Below are 20,513 nucleotides of genomic sequence, written 5' to 3'. Positions count from 1 at the left end.
TGTCACTGCAGATGTCCAGCTACCTCACAAGTTACATCTAATCACTTTTAGATGTTATTTTTGTGATGCAATTCTTTTATCTAATACATAAAAATGCTGCAAGCAAGTCACAGGAAGAAGTGAAGGGTAAAATGGTGGAGCATTTTAACTTTCCCAATGTTGACTTGGATTGCCTCAGTGCAAGTGGCTTAGATGGGGCGGAATTAAATGCATCCAAGATGGATTTTTAAGACAATATGTCGAGACCCCTACCAGAGAAGGGGCTGCACTTGAACTTAGGAAATGTCACTGGCCAGGTAGTGGAAGGTGTCGTGGAGGAACATTCCAGTGACCATAAATCTGTAAGTTTCGACATAGTCATAGAAAGGGATAAGGTTGGTCCTTAATTACCTACATTGGTGGAAGGCTGATTTTGATAGCGCAAGAGAAGACCTGGTGAAAGTTGGTTGGGGGCAGATGATTGCAGGTAAAACAACATCTGACAAGTTGGAGTCTTTTAAAAGAGAGTTCGGGGTCAGTATGTTCCGGTTAGAGTGAAAGGCAAAGATGGCAGGATTAGGGAACCCTGGACGACAAAGATTATTGAAGGTTTGATCAGGGAAAAAAAGCATATGAAAGGTATAGGAAACTACAATCAAGCGAGTCCCTTGAGGAATATAGAGGCTGTAGGAGACTGCTTAAGAAAGAATGTAGGAAGGCAAAAAGAGGCCATGAAATATCCTTGGCAGGTAAGATTAAGGAAAATCCTAATTCATATATAGGAGCAAGAGGGTAGTTAGAGAAAGAGTGGGTCCTCTTGGGGACAAAGAGGGTAGTGTATGTGTGGAGCCAGATAATGTGAGGGATGCCCTTGATGAATACCTGTCACTTGTATTCAACAAGGAGAAGGATGTGAAGGCTAGCGAGTTCAGGGAGAAATAGTCGGGACGATGTCAGAATTAAAAAGGTGAAAGTGATAAATGTCTTGGAATGTTTAAGGGTGGGTAAATCCCCAGAGCCAGATGAGATCTATCCTGGAATACTATGAGAAACAAGGGAGGAGATAGCTTGGGTCTTGATGAAGACCAGCCATAAGCAAGGTACCAGAAGATGGAGGATAGTTAATGTTGTTGCTTTATTTAAGAAGGGTACAGGCCTAATACAAATTGATGAAAGCAGGGCAGTAGATGTCTATATTGACTTTAGTAAGGCTTTTAACATGGTCCCGCTTGGTAGGCTGGTCCAGAAGGTTCAGGCACATGGAATCCAAGGCAAGCTGACCAATTGGATCTAAAATTGGCTTTGTGTTAGTAGGCAGAGGGTAGTAGTGGAAGGATGTTTTTCTGAGTGGAAGTCTGTAACCATTGGTGTACCACAGGGTTCGATGCTGTGGTATACCATTGCTGTTTGTGAATTCAACTTGCACGTGAATGTAGGAAGTATTATTAGTAAGTTTGCAGATGAAACAAAGGTTGGTGTGTTGTGTATAGCGAGCAAGGTTGTCCAAGGCTACAGCAGGATATAGACGAGATGGTAAGTTGGGCAGATTTGAGGCATTTTGGGAAGTCAAATAGGGGTAGGACATATACGGTGAATGGTAGGGCACTAAGGAATGTTGATGAACAGACAGACCTAGGGGTCCAAGTTCATGATTCCCTGAAAGGAGCAACACAGGAAGATAGGGTGGTGAAAGGGTGATAGCTTGATTCATAGACTGAGGCATAGAATATAAGAGTAGGGACTGTACAAAATGCTGGTTAGGCCACACTCATAGTATTGAGCGCATTTGTTGTCACCACAATATAGGAAGCTTGTGATTGTGCAGGAGAGGGTGCAGAGGAGATTCATCAAAATGTTGCCTGGATTGGAGGACTTTAGTTATGGGGAGAGGTTGGACAGGCTGGGCTTGTTTTCCCTGGGGTGAAGGAGGCTGAGGGGCCACCTGATAAAACTACATAAGATTATAAAAGGCACCGATAAGGCAGATAGTCAGAACCTTCTTCCCATGGTAGGGGTATCAAAAACAAGAGGGCACAGGTTTAAGGTGCTGGGAGTAGGTACAGAGGAGATGTCAGGGGTAAGTTTTTTACTCAGAGAGTGGTGGATGTGTGGAATGGGCTGCCGGCAACGGTGGTGGAGGCGGATACGATAGGCTCTTTTAAGAGACTGTTGGATAGATACATGGAGCTTAGAAAAATAGAGGGCTATGGGTAAGCCTAGTAATTTCTAAGGTAGGGACATGTTCAGCACAGCTTTGTGGGCCGAAGGGCCTGAATTGTGCTGTAGGTTTTCTATGTTTCTATAAGACTGTGGGAGCAAGAAAGGCAACAGTCCCCCCTGCATATTTTCCAGCCAATTGCCATACCTCATTGTCTCTTAAAACTGTACATGTTGATTATTTCAGTTTATCTAGAACTCAACTATTGTTTGCAGACAATTCAATTTGCGTTAAAGTCTGCAATACATGTTGCTACTGCAGCAAGATCACTGTGGGAGGACTGAACAGAACCCGGACTGTATTTCAAGGCCACTATTCAGACTGAATGAACCCATGCGCAAACTTCTTATGGCTCAGATCAAAAGTGCAAAGGCCAATTATGATATAAAAAGCACAAGCTACCAACGGAAGCGGTCGAGGCGGATACAATTACAACATTTAAAAGACATTTAGACAGGAACATAGACAGGAAAGGTTTAGAGAGATATGGGCCAAACGTGGGGAAATGGGACTAGCTCAAGTGGACAACTTGGTCGGCATGGACGAGTTGGGGGCGAAGGGTCTGTTTCCATGCTGTATATCTCTGACTCCCACACCTTGCATGCGCACTTTCTATGCATATTAAAATGAAGAACATCCTTGGTGTTAACCTTCTACTCACCTTCTCTCCTGCCTTTTCCTTGCCAAGAATATAGTGATTGCTGGTTTCATCACAGCGAATGGGAATGTTGTAAACTTTTCCCCTGTACAACACTGCCAAAGTGTACGGTTGGTTTCTGTTACATCTTGAACTGGGCCGCACGAGAAATGCACCATCCTTAGGTTTACAGAAGACATGCGTTATTCATTAGAAGATACACGCTTGTTTGCTCAGCTGATTTACATTGACCCAATTCCATATTGGCTAAGAAAAATGTAATGGTCTTATGCCCAAACTGCAAAATACCCCCAAACTTGAATGAAAAATGCAAGAAAATGTGAGAGTACAGGAGAAAAAAAAACTAAAGGTTGTGAAAAGAAGGAAAGACAAGGGTGACACAAAAAATTCTGCAGATGCTGGAATCTGGAGCAATACACAAAAAGTGCTGGAGGAACTCAACGGGTCAGGCAGCATCCGTGGAGGGAAATAAACAGTCGATGCTTCGGGCCGAGACCCTTCATCAGGACTGGAAAGGAAGAGAGCAGAAGCCAGAATAAGAAGGTGGGGGGAGGGGGAAGCACACGCAGGCAGGGGACAGGTGAGTTCACATGATAGGCGAGTCCAGGTGAGAGGGGGGAGGTAGGTGGGTGGGGGAGGGGGAGAAGATGCAATAAGCTGAGAGGTGATAGGTAGAAGATACCAAGAGTTGAAGAAGAAGGAATCCGGTAGGAGAAGGCAGCAGACCATGGAATAAAGGATGGATGAGGGGAGGAGAGGAGATGGGCAGGTCGTCAAGGCAGGGGAAGGGAGCCATAGGAATAAGGGAAGACAGAGGATTGGGGGGGGGGGGTGAAGAAGAAGAAAACGTGGGGTTACCAGAAGTTAGAGAAATCGATGTTGAGGCCATCAGGTTGGAGACTCCCAAGACAGAATATGAGGTGTTGTTCTTCCAACCTACATCTGGCCTCCACTTCCCATTCCCATACTGACATGGATAGACATGTCAGTATGGGAATGGGAAGTGGAATTGAAGTGGGTGGCCACCAGGAGGTCCTGGTTGTTGCAGCGGACGGTTGCTCCTTCACCACTGTTGGATCTAAATCCTGGAACTCAATATCCAACAACATTGTGGGAGCAATCTTCTCCACCGTGACTGCAGCCATTTGGAAGGTGACTCACAGGCAATGGGAGATGGCAAGTAAATGCGAGCAATCCACTGTGAATAAATAATAAATACTTTATGGATGTAATATCCTGAAGGTGATCCCAAGACATGTTGCGATTCTATTGTTCAACTCTTTCTATTGGTCAAACAAGAGAAAAAACAAAATAGATTCACAGGACGTGGTGCTTTTTCTCTGAGTTTGGATACACCGAACTGTGCCATGATGCTGAAGGATGATTGAGCTAAATGAAGCACATGGAGGACAGAGAGAAATACCAGAGCCCCAAGAGCGCAACTATATGGCTAAGCAAAATGAGGGTCATAATCGGTAACAAAATCTAAAGTTAATACGAGAGTCAGAGGGGTCCATTTAGACTTGAAACAAACCAACGTTTTTTCACAGCATGTACGGAAAGAAGATTCACAGCGTTGAGAATTCTGTGGTACAATTCACCAGAGATCAGAAACATTGCCTATTTTTACAAAGTGAGCACGCCCAACTCAATGGAAGTTTTAGAAGCGGGAAGCTTCACACAGAAATACAAAGTCAGGGAGATCTGATACCTACCTTGCCATTTTCGTGCAATGCCACTTCTGCTGTCTTTCGATCGCACTTGTTCGCAAACCAGGGTTTACCTTGTAAACTGGCATTCTGTGAACATACAGAAGGATGAAAAACGGATGTTCTTATTTATTGGATGATATCAGATTGTCTGTTCGTTATGGATCCCACCTGAGGAGGATGCTTGAAGAAAATTGGTCACAGCGGCAGTGGGTGAAGGATCCACCTGACCCAGTCACCCGACCTGGTGAGGTTTTCTTTCCCTCTCCTTGCTTGGGGTTTTTAACCATGAAAGAGAGGTAGGGTCTAGCGGACCAACTATTGTTGGAGTAGGCTAGAGTAAGAATAGGAAATTAGAGGTTTTGATCCAAGAGGCTTTGATGAGAAGAGGCCAAGGCAGAAGAACAGGTAAGGAGGGTAAGTTTGTCCTTTGATTGTTGCTGCTTTGGTCTTAGATTCTCTTAGTACAGAGTAGACAGGATGGCAGATGTGACAATGGAATGCTCCTCATGTAGGATGTGGGAGTTCATGGAACTTGATGGTCTCCCTGATGACTACAGCTGCGGGAAGTGCAGCCAACTTCAGCTCCTGAAAGACCAGATTAAGGAGCTGGAGCTGGGGTTGGATGAACTGAGGATCATCCGGGATGCTAAGCAAATCATATACAGGACCTTTGAGCAGGTGGTTACACCCAGAGGGCAGGATTCAGGTAGTGGATGGGTGAGCACTGAGAGGTAGGGGGAGAAAGAAGTTAGTGCAGAGTCCACCCGTGGCTATTCCTCTCAGCAACAAGTATACCCCCTTTGGATACTGTTGAGGGGGATGACCTAGCTGGGCAAGGCAGCAGCAGCCAGGCCAGTAGCACCATGGTCAGCTCTGAGGTTCAGAAGGGAAGGGTGATGTCAGGCAGAGCGATAGTCATAGGGGACTCAATAGTTAGGGGGTCAGACAGGAGATTCTGCGACCGCAACAGAGACGCCAGGATGGTGTGTTGCCTCCTAGGTGCCAGGGTCCTGGATGTCTCGGAGCGGTTGCAGAATATTCTTAAAGGGCAGGGTGAGCAGCCAGAGGTCGTTGTGCATACTGATACCAATGACATAGGCAGGAGAGGGGTAGAGGTCTTATGCAATGAGTACAGGGAGTTAGGAAGGAGGCTGAAGAGCAGGACCTCCAAGGTAGTAAACTCCGGATTACTCCCGGTGCCACGAGCTGGTGAAAGAAAGAACAGGATGATCGCACAGACAGATGAGAGGCTGGGGAGATGGTGCAGGGGGCAGGGTTTCAAGTTCTTGGATCGTTGGAACCTTCTCTGGGGAATGGGTGACCTGTACAAGAGGGACATGTTGCACCTGAACCGGAGGGGAACCAATATCCCGGCAGGTTTGCTAATGCTACTGGGGAAGATTTAAACCAGCTTCACAGGGGGATGGGAACCAAAGCAACAGGTCTAAGTGAGGGAGTGGGCAGGAGGCCTGATGCCAAGGAATGTAGTGTTAGGCAGATTCCTGATAACAGATGTGATGGGACGAATGCTTTGAAGTGTTTGCACTTTAATGCTCAGAGTATTATCGGCAAGAGTGATGAACTTAGAGCACGGATCAGTACATGGAACTATGATGTTGTGGCCATTACAGAGACTTGGTTGAGGGAGGGACAGGAATGGGTGATCGATGTACCAGGGTTTCAAGGTTTAAGGAAGAATAGAGAGGTGGAGTAAAAGAGGGGGAAGAGTTGCAATACTAATTAGAGATTATATCAACTGCACTCCGGGGAGACATAATGGAGGGCTCAGACACAGATTCTATATAGGTAGAACTCAGGAATAGGAAGGGTGCAATCACTCTCTTGGGGGTGTACTATAGACCTCCCAATAGCCACCAGGGCATTGAGGAATGGATATGCATACAGATTAGGGAAATGTGTAAAAATTATATGTGGTCATGGGAGACTTCAACTTCTCTAATATAAATTGGGACCTTTTTAATGCAGGGGGGTTAGATGGGGCAGAATTTATTAGGTGTATCCAGGAGGGGTTCTTAAATCAATATGTTGACAGTCCAACAAGGAGAGAGGCTAATCTGGACCTGGCGTTGGGTAATGAGCCTGGCCAGGTGACTCACCTATCAGTGGGTGAGCAATTGGGGAACAGTGACCACAGCTCGTTAACTTTCAGGATAGTTATAGATAAGGATGGGTATGGGGCTAGTGAGAGGGTTTTAGATTGGAGCAGGGCTAATTATGAAGGCATACGGCAGGAACTAGGTAGAGTAAACTGGGAACAGCTTTTTGCTGGCAAATCCACGTCAAACATGTGGAAAGTGTTTAAGGATCAAATACATAGGTTACAGGACAAGTATGTCCTGATTAGAAGGAAGGAAATGAATGGCAAAATAAGGGAGCCTTGGATGTCCAGAGAAGTGATGAACTTAGTCAAGAAGAAAAAGGACAAGTATGTAGAGCTTTGGAAGTTAGGATCAGATAGAGCACGTGAGGACTATAAAGAAGCTAGAAATGAACTCAAGAAAGGAATTAGGAAAGCCAGGAGGGGCCATGAAAAATCCTTAGCAAGTAGGATTAAGGAGAATCCAAAGGCATTCTTTACCTACGTCAGGAATAAGAGGATAACAAGGAAAAGGGTAGGGCCACTTAAGGATAAAGAAGGGAATCTATGTTTGGATGCAGAGGATGTGGGTGAGGTTCTGAATGAGTATTTCTCTTCAGTATTTACCCAGGAAAGAGACATGCAGGACGCAGAAATTGGAACTGAGGGCGTAAACATGTTAGGGCATTAAGAGGTCAAGGAGGAGGTAGTGTCAGGTCTCCTAAACAGTATTAAGGTGGATAAGTCCCTGGGGCCCAATAGGATATACCCCAGGTTACTGAGGGAGGTGAGAGAGGAAATTGCTGGGGCCTTGACCAGTATCCTTGTGTCCTCTTTGACCACAGGTGATGTCCCGGATGACTGGAGAGTGGCTAATGTTGTTCCTCTATTTAAGAAAGGCACGAGGGAAAATCCAAAGAACTATAGACCAATGAGTCTCACGTCAGTTGTAGGGAAATTGCTGGAGAAAATTCTGAGATAGGATATACGAGCATCTGGAATCCAATGGCTTGACTAGGGAAAGCCAGCATGACTTTGTGCAGGGCAAGTCGTGTCTTACTAACCTGTTGAGTTTTTTGACAAGGTAACAAGAGAGACTGATGAAGGTAGAGCTGTGGATGTCATCTATATGGACTTCAGTAAGGCATTTGACAAGGTCCTACTAATAGGTTAATCAAAAAAGTTTGGATGCTTGGGGTCAGTGGAGAATTGGCTGTGTGGATCCAGAACTGGCTTGCCCACAGAAGACAGAGGGTGGTGGTTGAAGGGACTTATTTGGGCTGGAGGCCTGTGAGTAGTGGTGTTCTGCAGGGATCTGTGCTGGGACCTCTGCTGTTTGTGATGTACATAAATGACCTGGACGAGTATGTTGATGGGTGGGTTAGTAAGTTTGCAGACGATACCAAGATTTGTAGAGTTGTGAATAGTGTAGAAGACTGGCGACGGGTACAACATGATATAGATCAGCTGCAGACGTGGGCAGAGAAATGGCAGATGGAGTTTAACCCGGATAAACATGAGGTGTTGCACCTTGGTAGGACTAATGTCAAGAGGCAGTACACTCTAAAGGGCAAGACCCTTAATGGTATTAAAGAGCAGAGAGACCTTGGGGTGCAAGTCCATGGATCATTGAAAGTGGCTACACAGGTAGACAGGGTGGTTAAGAAGGTTTATGAGATGCTTGCTTTCATTAATCGGTGTATTGAGTACAGGAGTCAAAAAGTTATGATGCATATCTATAGAACTCTGGTTAGGCCACATTTAGAGTATTGCGTGCAAATCTGGTCACCTCACTACAGGAAGGATGTCGAGGCTTTAGAGAGGGTGCAGAGAAGGTTTACTAGGATGCTGCCTGGATTAGAGGGCATGTGCTATCAGGAGAGGCTGGACAAACTTGGGCTCTTTTCTCTGGAGCGGCAGAGGCTGAGGGGTGATCTGTTGGAAGTGTATAAAATGATGAGAGGCATAGATAGGGTTGACAAGCAATATCTTTTTCCCATTATTGAGTGATCCAATACCAGAGGGCATGCATTTAAGGTGAGAGGGGGTAGGTTTAGAACAGACGTGAGGGGTAAGTTTTTTTACTCAGAGAGTGGTGGATGCCTGGAATGCGTTGCCTGATAGGGTGGTGGAGGCAAATTCATTGGGGGCTTTTAGGAGGGGCTTGGATGGGCACATGAATGAGAGGAAAATGGAGGGAAATGGGCATTCTGTAAGTAGGAGGGATTAGCTATGTCAGCACAACATTGTGGGCCGAAGGGCCTGTTCTGTGCTGTACTGTCTATGTTCTATCCAGCGTCACTTTCTTAATGACCCTGCTGCATTGAACATTGAATCCTTGGTATTTAAAATGGATTAAGTGAGGAAGAATCAAACCTAACCAACTGAATAGATAACATGAGCTGTAGTACACAGCTTCAAACCAATACATGCACTTGGTATTTGGAAGATGACACCACCGATGGAGTTACCACTCAGTTTTTGAACTGGGAAGTTCAGGTGGGAGGGCAGTATGTTGAGGAATTTTGCTACTAGAAGCATGGGGAAGAATATGGAACAAACTATCTAATCACTGGCCTGATCTCAACAATGATAATTGGGGTTGAAAGGGAAAAATAAATCAGCCATGATCGAATGGCGGAGCAGACTCGATGGGCCGAATGGCCTAATTCTGCTCCTACATCTTTTAAGGTGCCTCATTAACTTCAAAGCAGTAGCTTTTTATTCTTATTTGCTTCCTTGTGCTTTGATGTCCTCCATGTGGACATTATCCATTTAAGTATTTGCTTCACACAAGTTGGATAAATTCATGGCTGACACAGTTGTGTGTGTATTTCAGAAAGGAAATATAATGTATTCAGGCAAAGGAATACATGGACATTCCAACAGTGGAATAGATAATTTGACTAAACCAGTGTGCTTATCCACTGTGCATCTTTTTAGTTTAATACCATGTGCTTGTCCTATTCCAGGCTTTTGACAGCTTTCAACATGACTATCCCAATGCTCTCCAGACACAGTCCCATCTTCCACTTTATATAAACGAGCTCTTTTGCTGGTATCCCAAATCACATCAACTCCTTTACACCCACCATCCTTGTTTGCTGAGTACACCATCTCCTAGTCCACAAAGGCCTCCATTTTAAAATTCTCATCTCTCCATGGCCTCACCCCACTATCTTCCTGATAACCTCCCTGCTCCATCATACAACCCTCCAGGAGCTCTGTATTCCCCCAACCCTACCATATTTGCACCACCTTCACCCTGTCATTTGGTGGCCATGTCTTAGGCTGTCTGGGCCCCAAGCTCTTTGAATTCCCCCTCCAACCCTCATGACCTCTCTCTCTGTCATAAGAAATTCCTTGAAGCATATATCTTTGACCGAGCATTAGGTCACCTGTGCTACAATCTCTCTCATTGTCCTTGTGATATTTCTTGTCTCTGGTGAGGTACCTTGGGAATTTTTTTTTGTCCCTTTTAAGTTCAAGATTTTGTTTGCTTTATTTAATTCAGTTATCTAGCCTACTCTTAAATGTTTGCATGATCTCTGCCTCGGCCACTAACCTCCTCTTGTGCATCCCACTGCCTTAGAACCTACTGTGTATAAAAAGAAATTTTGCAGAAATAGATCTTTCAAGGGTCATAGAACAAATTAATCACAAGAAAATATTTTTTAGATGTGATTCTGTAATATCCAAGCATCACTTGTTTGAATGGAAGGAAAACATTCCAGAATTGCACTGGAGTTTTACTGCACATGCAAACCACAATGTGTAAATTCTTCATGCAAAGTTGCAGAACGTTGTAATCAGGGCCTTACGAACGGTCCTCAGAGAAGTACAATAACCAGAGGAACACTGTCAGTTTACACTGGGGGAATAGACTAGCAATGAGAAAGGACTTTGGGAGCAACATTCCTGCTGTATAATGACAGGACAAACACCCACCTCTCCAACAGAACTTTGCAAAGATGCCAGGCAGCTGCTTAAATTCCCTGATAATGGAAGACAAAAGAGATTGAAGATGTACAACACAACAAATCTACTGAAGTTTCCATTCCAGAATGTTCACCACTTTTGACCCTTTATTCTAGTTCATCACTTCTTAATTCTATATCAACCAGTTAGTGAAGTTAACAAGCAGTGGAAGAGTTATAGAAAAATCAAATAAAGGTAATTAAGAAAGCTATTGCAGTAAACAGATCCACATGTTAACTCTTAAAGCTATTTTCAGCGTTGTAGCCCTGGGTTGTATTATGACCCCAGGTCAAGTACCAGCAGCTTGGAGTTATCCAGTCACAATGTGAAAGGACTGGAGTAGATTAAGGTGATGGGATGGGATGAGGCCATGGAGGAATTTAAACACAGGATAAGAATTTTTAAATTGAGGCATGTACAAACCAGGAGCCAGCGTTTATGTAAACATGGGTGATGGCAAAGAGGGGCTAATGTGATTTGGGATCTTTTCTTAAATTGGTTTTCATTTCTTATCCAGTTTTGGCCTACAGCCATCAGCATCCTTCAGATAGATCACCAAACTGGAAGTGTTCTAAGGCCCCCACCGTCGAGATCATTGCCCTCTGCTCGCTGCTACTGTCGGGCAGGAGGTACAGAAGCCTGAAGTCCCACACCACCAGGTTCAGGAACAGCTACTTTCTTACAACCATCAGGTTCTTGAACTGACCTGCACAACCCTAACCCTACCTCAGCAACGGAACACTACGGACCACCGCGAGCACTGCCATGGACTTGTCTCTGATTGCGTTTTTTTTTGCACTAAGGTCTTGTTTTGCACGGTCTGTTTTTCTCTCTCTCTCTTCACTGACTTGTATAATTTATGTATAATGTGTTGTCTGTACTACGTGCCTGTAATGCTGCTGCAAGCAAGTTTCTCATTGTACCTGTACCTCACCGTACTTGTGTACGTGACACTAAACTCAACTTGGTTTGACCTTGTCCAATCAGCAAGGTACTGCTGTTTCCAAGGTTACAATCAAACTTGCAACGTTTTTAATTAGTCACTGAGATACAACTTTACTCTTCAGGACAGTCATGTTTTCTTCACTACCTGGCATAATTCATGCATAATTTATGTTCTGTGTGTTGTCTGTACCTGCGTACCTGTGATGCTGCTGCAAGCAAGGTTTTCACTGTACCTGGACCTCACCGTACTTGTGCACATGACAATAAACTCAACTTGACTTGATGTTGATTTATATTTGAAACTACTTCTGCAGCGATCAGGACCAGGAGCAAAAAATTTGGCTGTATCTTTCCAGACTCAGGAGGTGAAGGAAAAATGCGCCATCCAGTTGCTGACATGGATAAGATGGGTTTGATCTCTGGGTAGGCCAAGGTCCTGGTCCAGGTGACTCTCTGCTGTGCCAGAAAGCAGCTTTACTTATAAACCAATAGAAGTTACTGTTACAAAGTTAGCATCAGGTATGCACACTGCCGTAGTTCTACTTACTTATAACGGGTGGGAGTGGCACTCAGTGTCTAAACTAAACTGAAGTTTGCAAGTGAGAGGAACAATCCAAGTTCATCCCTTCATAGCTTGTCCTTATTCTCCTTTCGTTCACCTGTATTTCAGTCAGTTATCGAACTTCACTTACCCATGAAGCCTTCCTGCATTTTTGGGAAGGATCCACTGCAAGTAAAAGCGGACAGGATTAGGGTTAACTGAAAATGATAAATTTAACAAGAAAACGTTGGAAATACTCAGCAGGTCAGGCAGCGTCTGTGGAAAGCGAAACAGTTCATGTTTCAGGTCCAAAACCCTTCATCAGAACTGGGAACGTGAGAAAACAAGTTAGTTTCCATTGTAGAGAAGGTGAAGGAGGGAACAACAGGAATATTTCTGATAGGGTGAGACGATGAGTAAATATGGCAGTTCGAGGCCGATTATGCTTGCCTGCTTGTGTTAAGTCTTGCTAACAGCAGGGCTGTAGGACATGTACAGTGGATCAGGCTGTTCTAATAGAGAGAGAAAAACTCAGGCAAACTCATGGACGGTTGACAGGCAGAAATAGCCAGTTCTGATACAGACAGAAAGAAAGAACAAGTTACCTAAAACTGGAAGATTTGATATTGAGTCCGGGAGGCTGCAATGTGCCCAGATGGATGATGAAGTATTGTTCCTCAAGTTTGCATTGGGCCTTGTTGTAACGGTCTAGGATGCCATAGATAGGGATGTCAGAGTGGTAGTGGGATGGAGAATTACATTTACAGGCAACAAGTAGCTCAGGGCCTACAAAGTGATCATTCAATCCATGTTTTGGTTTCCTCAGTGGAGAGGAGACCACATCGTAAATACTAAATGCAGTGCACTAGACTGGAGGAAGTACAAGGGAATCGCTGATCTACATGGGTCCCTGGATGGTAGGAAGCGAAGAGGTGAAAAGACAGCATGGCATCTCCTGCAGCTGAATAATGACAAGGTCATGGTATTCTGTTGAAGTCTCAGGAATGAACGAGGGTTGTCTATTTAACCACTCACAGCACCAGTCTGGGCACCTGTATGACAAGAATGCAATGAAAGGCTTCAGTTTCCATAAACAGATCTTCAACAATACTCCCTTCTACTTGTCCCCTGACAGATGTGTTGTTTCCTTCTACCAACCTTTTAAGCAGCTGTGAAAGGACTGTGACTTTCTGAGATTTAAAGGTAGTTGGTGAATCATTTCAATGGCTGTGCTGTAACAACAGTCAAAATGAGATACATGATGATACAGGTGAATTGCTGATGAACAATGGATCCATCATTTGGTCCATGAACCTCCACCAGTCCCAATGCTGCCATGGCTGTTCCAATAATAGGTTTGTTTTCCCAACTTGTGAAATAAATAGAGAAAAGACTTCTCCAGAATCAGTCTGATTCAAGCCAAGATACAGTCACTTACCTCTGAACGAACGGAGTTGGCACAAGCAAACCAAATTTAGTTTGACTCTGTGAAATTCTTCTGCATGTTGAAGATGGCTTTGGAGCTTCTGTATACAAAGAATGTACTGTCTTTTACTGCAAGAGGAGAGCTTTGTATTTATAGGATAGACTTAAAGTTTATATTCTAAACAAGATCAGACCTCTCTCTTACACTGTTGAGAGGATCATTGCCATAATGCAGCAAACACACACAGAGCTCAACAATCACTCCAATTACAATAGAGGAAAGGAAAAGGTTTATGAAATGGAAAACCCACCATATGCATCTTATAACGTTGTATTTTCCTTACTTATAGGATTAAAATTCCTACAGTTCCTGATATTGTCACACTGCAAATCTCGTTAAGCATTGAGGACTGTCGTTTTGGACACACAGGTTATCTTATGGCAAAGGAGGGAATTAGTTGCTTATGGTAACTTTGTTATTGTTTGCTCTGTGTACTACACCAGGGTTTGCTGGTGAATATTCTTGAAAGTTGAATGAATTTAGGAGTTAGCTGCTTTAATATTAAATTGATCTGTTCTCTGCATCCAAAACAGACAATAAAAGGATTACTCCTTGGTGACTAGAATTAAAACATACAAAAAGTGTTCGTAGGTGGTCAGTTGTAGTGACTACAATGGAAAGGATATGGTCTTCTGAGATTGAAGATTTGTATTAAAAGTCTGAAAGAAGTGAAATGCAAACACCTACCTTCTGGAGGTAAGGAAAGTTTCTGAGGAATCTGAAAAAGAACTTACATTCTAAGTTTTTGTTTTTAAAAAATAAATGTGAATGAATTTAAAAATTAAATTAATTTTTAAAACCCAAGTTTGCAGCAAATGCATTGATATATTACTATTCATGTTAAATATGCAGACTCCTGCAAACAGTAGCAGTGACTACAGTCAGAAGCAGCTGGTTAGTACTATCCCAAGCACAATCTTTTGACGATGCATTGTCATTGAGCAAGAAGTTCCCAGCTTCCTTTCCTGATATGTGTGGAGTCAGGCAGGGCAGCAAATCAATTTCTCCATGTTACTTGGTTAGATCAGGAATGAACCTTCAGCTGTTTGCTACTCAACATCTCTGGAAAATGTTTTTAGGTGCACTTTGAACTAAGACAGGTCTGGACAAATAGTCTGCAGACTTACTGTTTTGGGCTTAGAAATGAAGATGAACTATTAGGCTAAGGCATCTTTGGATTCAGACACCAATTAAGTTAAAAGGACTAAAACTGGAGAATTAAAAGTTGCCCACCTGACTTTAAAAACTTTCCAGTGCTCTTTTAATACAAGAAGGTTGAAATACATAAGCAAGAAAATGTTGCTACAATTTGGGAAGATACCAAATAAAAACAGGAAATGCTTTTACACTCAGCCAGTCAGGCAGCATCTGTGGAAGGAGAAGGAAAGTTTCAGACTGAAAATCCTTTGTGAGAAGTAGGAAAAAGAAAAGTTAGATTTAAGGTGCTGAGAGGTGGTGAAGGGATGATGTTCCTTGGGGAGAGCTCCCCTGTGTGCATTTTTGGTTTTCATACCTAAAGAAAGATATATTTGGCATCAATGTAGTGCACATTCTGTCCGTCAGTCCCACAAAAGGAGGTTGAATAAAACCAGCCGATATTCACAGGAGGTTAGAAGATTGAGAGATAATCTCACTAAGAGATACAAGTTCTGAAAAGGATTAGACAGCCAGAGTGCTGGAATCTGGAGCAACAAACAACCTGCTGAAGGAACTCAGCAACGTGTCCTAATGCAGGCGTCTCAAAGTGAAACGTCAACTGTTCCTTTCCCCCCCACAGATGCTGCTCAACCTGCGGAGATCCTCCAGCAGATTGTTTGTCGCTCTGAAAAGGATCGATCGGGTGTCTGCTGAGAGGCTGATTGGAAAATCAGCAGCAGTTTCAGCATCAGGAAACACCTGTTTAGGACTGAGGAGGATTTTTTTTTACTCAGAGATTTGTGAACCTTTAACATTTTCAAACTCACAGGAGTGTGGATGCTCAATCACTGAGTGTGTTCGGAGAAAAAGTGATGGATTTTGAACAAAGAGAATCAAGGAGTTTGGACATTGGACGGGAAAGTGAATTGTGTGGCAGTGGATCAGTCATGATATTAAATAGAGGAGTGTGTCTGTGGGGCTGTGCAGCTTACCTCCTGCTTTTACTTCTTCTGCTCTTAATTTTCTGCAGGCTTGGATTGACTGCAGAACGTGACGTACAAATGACATGTTGGAATTCTCAAACCAAAACAGACAATGCTGCAACTACAGAACCAAGCTAACAGGGAGAAGTCGGGAATGTTTCGGGAAGAGCCTTAGTTATTTTACCTAAAGTACCAAGTTTCTTTCTTTTCCTTTTAGATGCTACTTTGCAATTTTCCAGTTTTTTTCCCATTCTATCTCATACAAGATCTGTCTTGTAAATGGCATGTGCACTATAGTGAACACAGCCCGGTCCATCAGGGGCACAGCTCTCCCCACCATTTACAGCACCTACAGGAGGTTCTACCTCAAGAAGGCAGCATCTCTAATCACGGATCCCCACCATCCGGGCCATGCTCTCTTCTTGCTGCTACTTTCAGGCAGGAGGTACAGAAGCCTGAAGTCCCACACCACCAGGTTCAGCAACAGTTACTTTCCTGCAACCATCAGATCCTTGAACTGACCTGCACAACCCTAACCCTCCCTCAGCAACGGAGCACTACAGACCACCTCTTACACTACCACAGACTTGTGTCTTTTTTTTGCACCATTGTCTTGTTTTGCACAGTCATTTTTTCTCTCTCTTCACCATCTTGTATAGTGGTGTATATGGACTTTAGTAACGTCCCCCATGGTTCCCTATGGTAGGCTCATCCAGAAATTCATGAGGCATGGGATCCATGGAGACTTGGCTGCATGGATTTGGAATTGGCTTGCCCACAAAAGGCAGAGAGTAGTAGCAGACAGAGAGTATTCTGCCTGGAGGTCGGTGTCTAGTGGTGTTCCGCAGGGGTCTGTTCGGGGACCCCTGCTCTTCACAATTTTTATAAATGACTTGGATGAGGAAGTGGAGGGATAGGTTAGTCAGTTTGCAGATGATACGAAGGTTGGTGGTGTTGTGGATAGTGTAAAAGGTTTTCATAGGTTACAATGGGATATAGATAGGATGTAGAGTTGGGCAGAGAAGTGACAGATGGAGTTCAATGCAGGAAAGTGTGATGTGATACACTTTAGAAAAATGAACTTGAAGGCGGAGTACAAGGTTAATGGCAGGATTCTTAGCAATGTGGAGGAACAAGGGGATCTTGGGGTCCACGTCCATAGATCCCTCAAACTTGCCACATAAGTTGATAGGGTGGTTACAAAGGTGGTGTGCTGGTTTTCATTAGTTGGGATATTGAGTTCAAGAGCCATGATGTAATGTTGCAGCTCTATAAAACTCCGGTTAGACCACACTTGGAGTATTGCTTTCAGTTCTGGTCACCTCATTATAGGAAATATGTGGAAGCTTTAGAGAGGGTGCAGAGGAGTTTTACCAGGATGCTGCCTGCATTAGAGAACATGTCTTATGAGGAAAGGTTGAGCGAGCTAGGGCTTTTCTCTTTGGAGTGACACAGGATGAGAGGTGACTTGATAGAGGTGTATAAGATTATGAGGGGCATAGATAGAGTGGACAGCCAGCACCTTTTCCCCAGTGTAGCAATAGCCAATACCAGAGGACATCAGTTTAAGGTCAAAGTTTAGGGGAGATGTCAGTGGTAGGTTTTTTACACAGAGAGTGGCGGGTGCCTGGAACACACCGCCGGGGGTGGTGATAGAGGCTGATACAATAGGGACATTTAAAAGACTCTTACATAGGCACATGGATGTAATAAAAATGAAGGATTATGGGCTGTGTAGGAGGGAAGGATTAGATTGATCATGGAGTAGGTGTTTATATAGGTTGGCACAACATCGTGCTGTACTGTTCTAAGTTCTATGTTTTATAATTTATGTATAATGTTGTCTGTACCTACATGCCCGTGATGCTGCTGCCAGCAAGTTTTTCATTGTACTGTACCTCACTGCACTTGTGCACATGACAATAAACTCGAGAAGCAAAGGGCTGCAGATGCTGGGGGAGCTCAGCAGGCCAGGCAGCATCCGTGGAGAAAAGCAGGCGGTCGATGTTTTGGGTCGGGAACCTTTGACTTGTCCAGTCAGCAAGGTACTGCTGTTTCCAAGGTTATCATCAAACTTACAACAAAGTTTTTAATTCATCACCTAGAAGCAACTTTACTCTTCCGGACATGGGCAGTCGCTACATTTTGCTGCGACTCCACCTGACCTCGACTACAATCTTTATTTAGTTGTTAATCATGCACAGTTCAGCAACAATACTCACTGGTTTCCCAACAGGAACCGGAGGCTTTCCCCTGCAAGGGAATACATTTTTGTTAATTCAGGACCCAATGGTCTAGGAGAAACACAAACCTTGGAAAACAGTCAGAGATACTTCAATCCAAAATGATCACTGGAAATTTTGATTACAAAATGTCCAGTATAGTGCTAAAGAAGAGAGTGCAAGAAACTGCGGGGGGGGTGGGGAGTGGTGAGACAGGGTCTCACAGAACTCCCGTTGAAGAGAGGAGGAATAGTCGGCAAGCCTTGAACTAAAGAAGATTGGTTTCACTTACACTGGAAGGATATTTGCTCCCCACAGGCGATTTGGCAGTGGTTTGGGATCCGGTATGCCTTTACTTCCTCTGCCTGCGAGAAAGAAAGGAGGGCTGAAGTCCACCATATGTGAGCAGCATATGTTGCAGTCAGCACAGACATGAGGAATTGTTATTCTCTCCAATAACCAAAGTGCGTTGAGTTTACCAAATACATTTCCTCCTGTTTTTTCTCCCCATGGATGCCGTTCCTTTCTACTGCCACCATTGCCCTTCAACATCGTAATGCCAAAGTCTAGGTAGGAGGTGTTGGTGGAAACTTTCTGTAGGGGCTGGGTCCTGCATTCTCCACTTACCCTTCCATTTACCTCCAATATTGGCCGCTGCCTTTTCCTGATTTGTCTCTGGGAGTCGTGGTGTCACCATCAATCCCAACACTCGCCAAGGGTGGATAAAATCATGAGCTGCATATTCCCAGGGTTGTGGAATCAAAAACTAGAGGGCACAGGTTTAAGGTGAGAGAGGAAAGATTTAATAGGGGCAACTTCTTTACACAAAGGGTGAGATGTATGTGGTTGAGGCAGTTACAACAACAACTTGTAAAAGACAGTTGGACAGGTACATGGATTGGAAAGGTTTATGGGCTGAACACTGGCAAATGGGACCAGCTTGGATGGGGCATCTTGGTCGGCATGGACCAGTTGGGCTGAAGGGCCTGTTTCCATGCTGTGTGACTCTATGACTCTAGGAAATAGGTACACTTGATAGAGTAGACAGCCAGCGCCTCTTTCCCAGGGCACCAATGCTCAATACAAGAGGGCATGGCTTTAAAATAATGGGTGGGAAGATCAAGAGAGATATCAGAGGAAGGTTTTTAACCCAGAGAGTGGTTGGGGCATGGAATGCACTGCCTGGGGTGGTGGTGGAGGCAGGTACATTGGTCAAATTCAAGAGATTACTGGATAAGCATATGGAGGAATTTAAAATAGAGGGATATGTGGGAGGAAGGGGTTAGATAGTCTTAGGTGAGGTTTAAAGGTCAGCAGAACATTGTGGGCCCAAGAGCCTGTATTGTGTTGTACTGTTCTATGTTCTATGTTGGTGAGCATAGTTGCAGGATGACTAAAAGTAGCTTCAGTCATTGGGCCCCTGTTCAAATTCTAGAAAAGGTGTTGCACTTTTCCATAGTGGAAAATGTGGCACCCAGAAACAAGTCTGGGTTCAGGGCTCAAGAGAAAGACTGTGGGACAGGACTAGTACAGGAGATGATCTTTAACAAGGATTGGGGGATGAGATCAGCTAAGCGACAGGAGACGGAGGGATGAGGGAGACATTGATTGGGGATTGAGGCTGCCAGAGGAGGCTTGGGGGAAGTCAATGGGGTGCTGACGGGGGCAGAATGTTGATGGAGGAGGCAGAGTGGTCATTACATAGGAGAATCAGAACATTGGCAAATGGGACCATCAGGGGGTTGGGACCTGGGCCTTGAGGGGTTAGGAGTGAGATCACAGTATCCTGAAAGGCTGGGGTCAGTGCCAGATAGGGTTTCAAGGTGATTTCATAGGGAGTGGGGAGGCAAAATTACGGGACTTACATCTTACGTTGCCAGGAGAGTACTGCAGCTGGAAAGGCTGGTTGGTCTGGTGCCCAATGATCATCACTTCTGGGGCAACCTGGCCTAATCTTCCCCTCAATGCTCCAAATGGAATATTAAGATTTTAAGATCTTAAGATATCTTTACCAGTCACATGTACATCGAAACACACAGTGAAATGCATCTTTTGCATAGAGTGTTCTGGGGGCAGCCCGCAAGTGTTACCACGCTTCCGGCGCCAACATAGCACGCCCACAACTTCCTAACCCGCACGTCTTTGGAATGTGGGAGGAAACCGAAGCACCCGGAGGAAACCCACGCAGACATGGGGAGAATGTACAAACTCCTTACAGACAGTAGCTGGAATTGAACCCAGGTTGCTGGTGCTGTAATAGCATTAAGCTAACCACTACATTACACCATTCTACGGATGATCACATCGGTTGTACCAAGGGTGGCTCATGCCACAAGTGTCCGATCATCGTCACATTTTCCCCTAGCTAAAATCAATTTTCAGTCGCATTTTGCTGAAGAAAAATGTTTTTTATGATTGAACTTCTGAGCGCTTGTTCTAATTTGAAATTCGCACGTGCACATTCTTCAGTCCAGGCTACAGGACAACCTTCCGATACAATCCCCCCCCACCCCCACCGTCTCCCTCCTCAAGCTGTCTGGGGTCAGTCACATGAAC

The 20,513-nt window shown here is 44.3% G+C and overlaps 1 protein-coding gene across 1 annotated transcript in view; it reads right to left on the bottom strand.

The window, feature by feature from the left end:
• The window catches only part of LOC127584173 (B-cell linker protein-like), a 61,148-nt gene that overhangs the window by 753 nt on the left and 39,882 nt on the right, over positions 1-20,513 (bottom strand). Inside the window, exons 2-3 of the mRNA XM_052040753.1 lie at positions 4,571-4,654; positions 2,859-3,014 (exon numbers count right to left, since the gene is read on the bottom strand). Of these exons, the coding sequence (XP_051896713.1) occupies positions 2,859-3,014; positions 4,571-4,654 (240 nt within the window). The remainder of the gene's footprint in view (positions 1-2,858; positions 3,015-4,570; positions 4,655-20,513) is intronic.

The sequence above is a fragment of the Pristis pectinata genome, chromosome 29 (assembly GCF_009764475.1).
Source record: "Pristis pectinata isolate sPriPec2 chromosome 29, sPriPec2.1.pri, whole genome shotgun sequence".
NCBI lineage: Eukaryota > Metazoa > Chordata > Chondrichthyes > Rhinopristiformes > Pristidae > Pristis > Pristis pectinata.
Note: the sequence above shows the minus strand (reverse complement) of the source record. Positions and strands in the feature narration are given on the sequence as shown.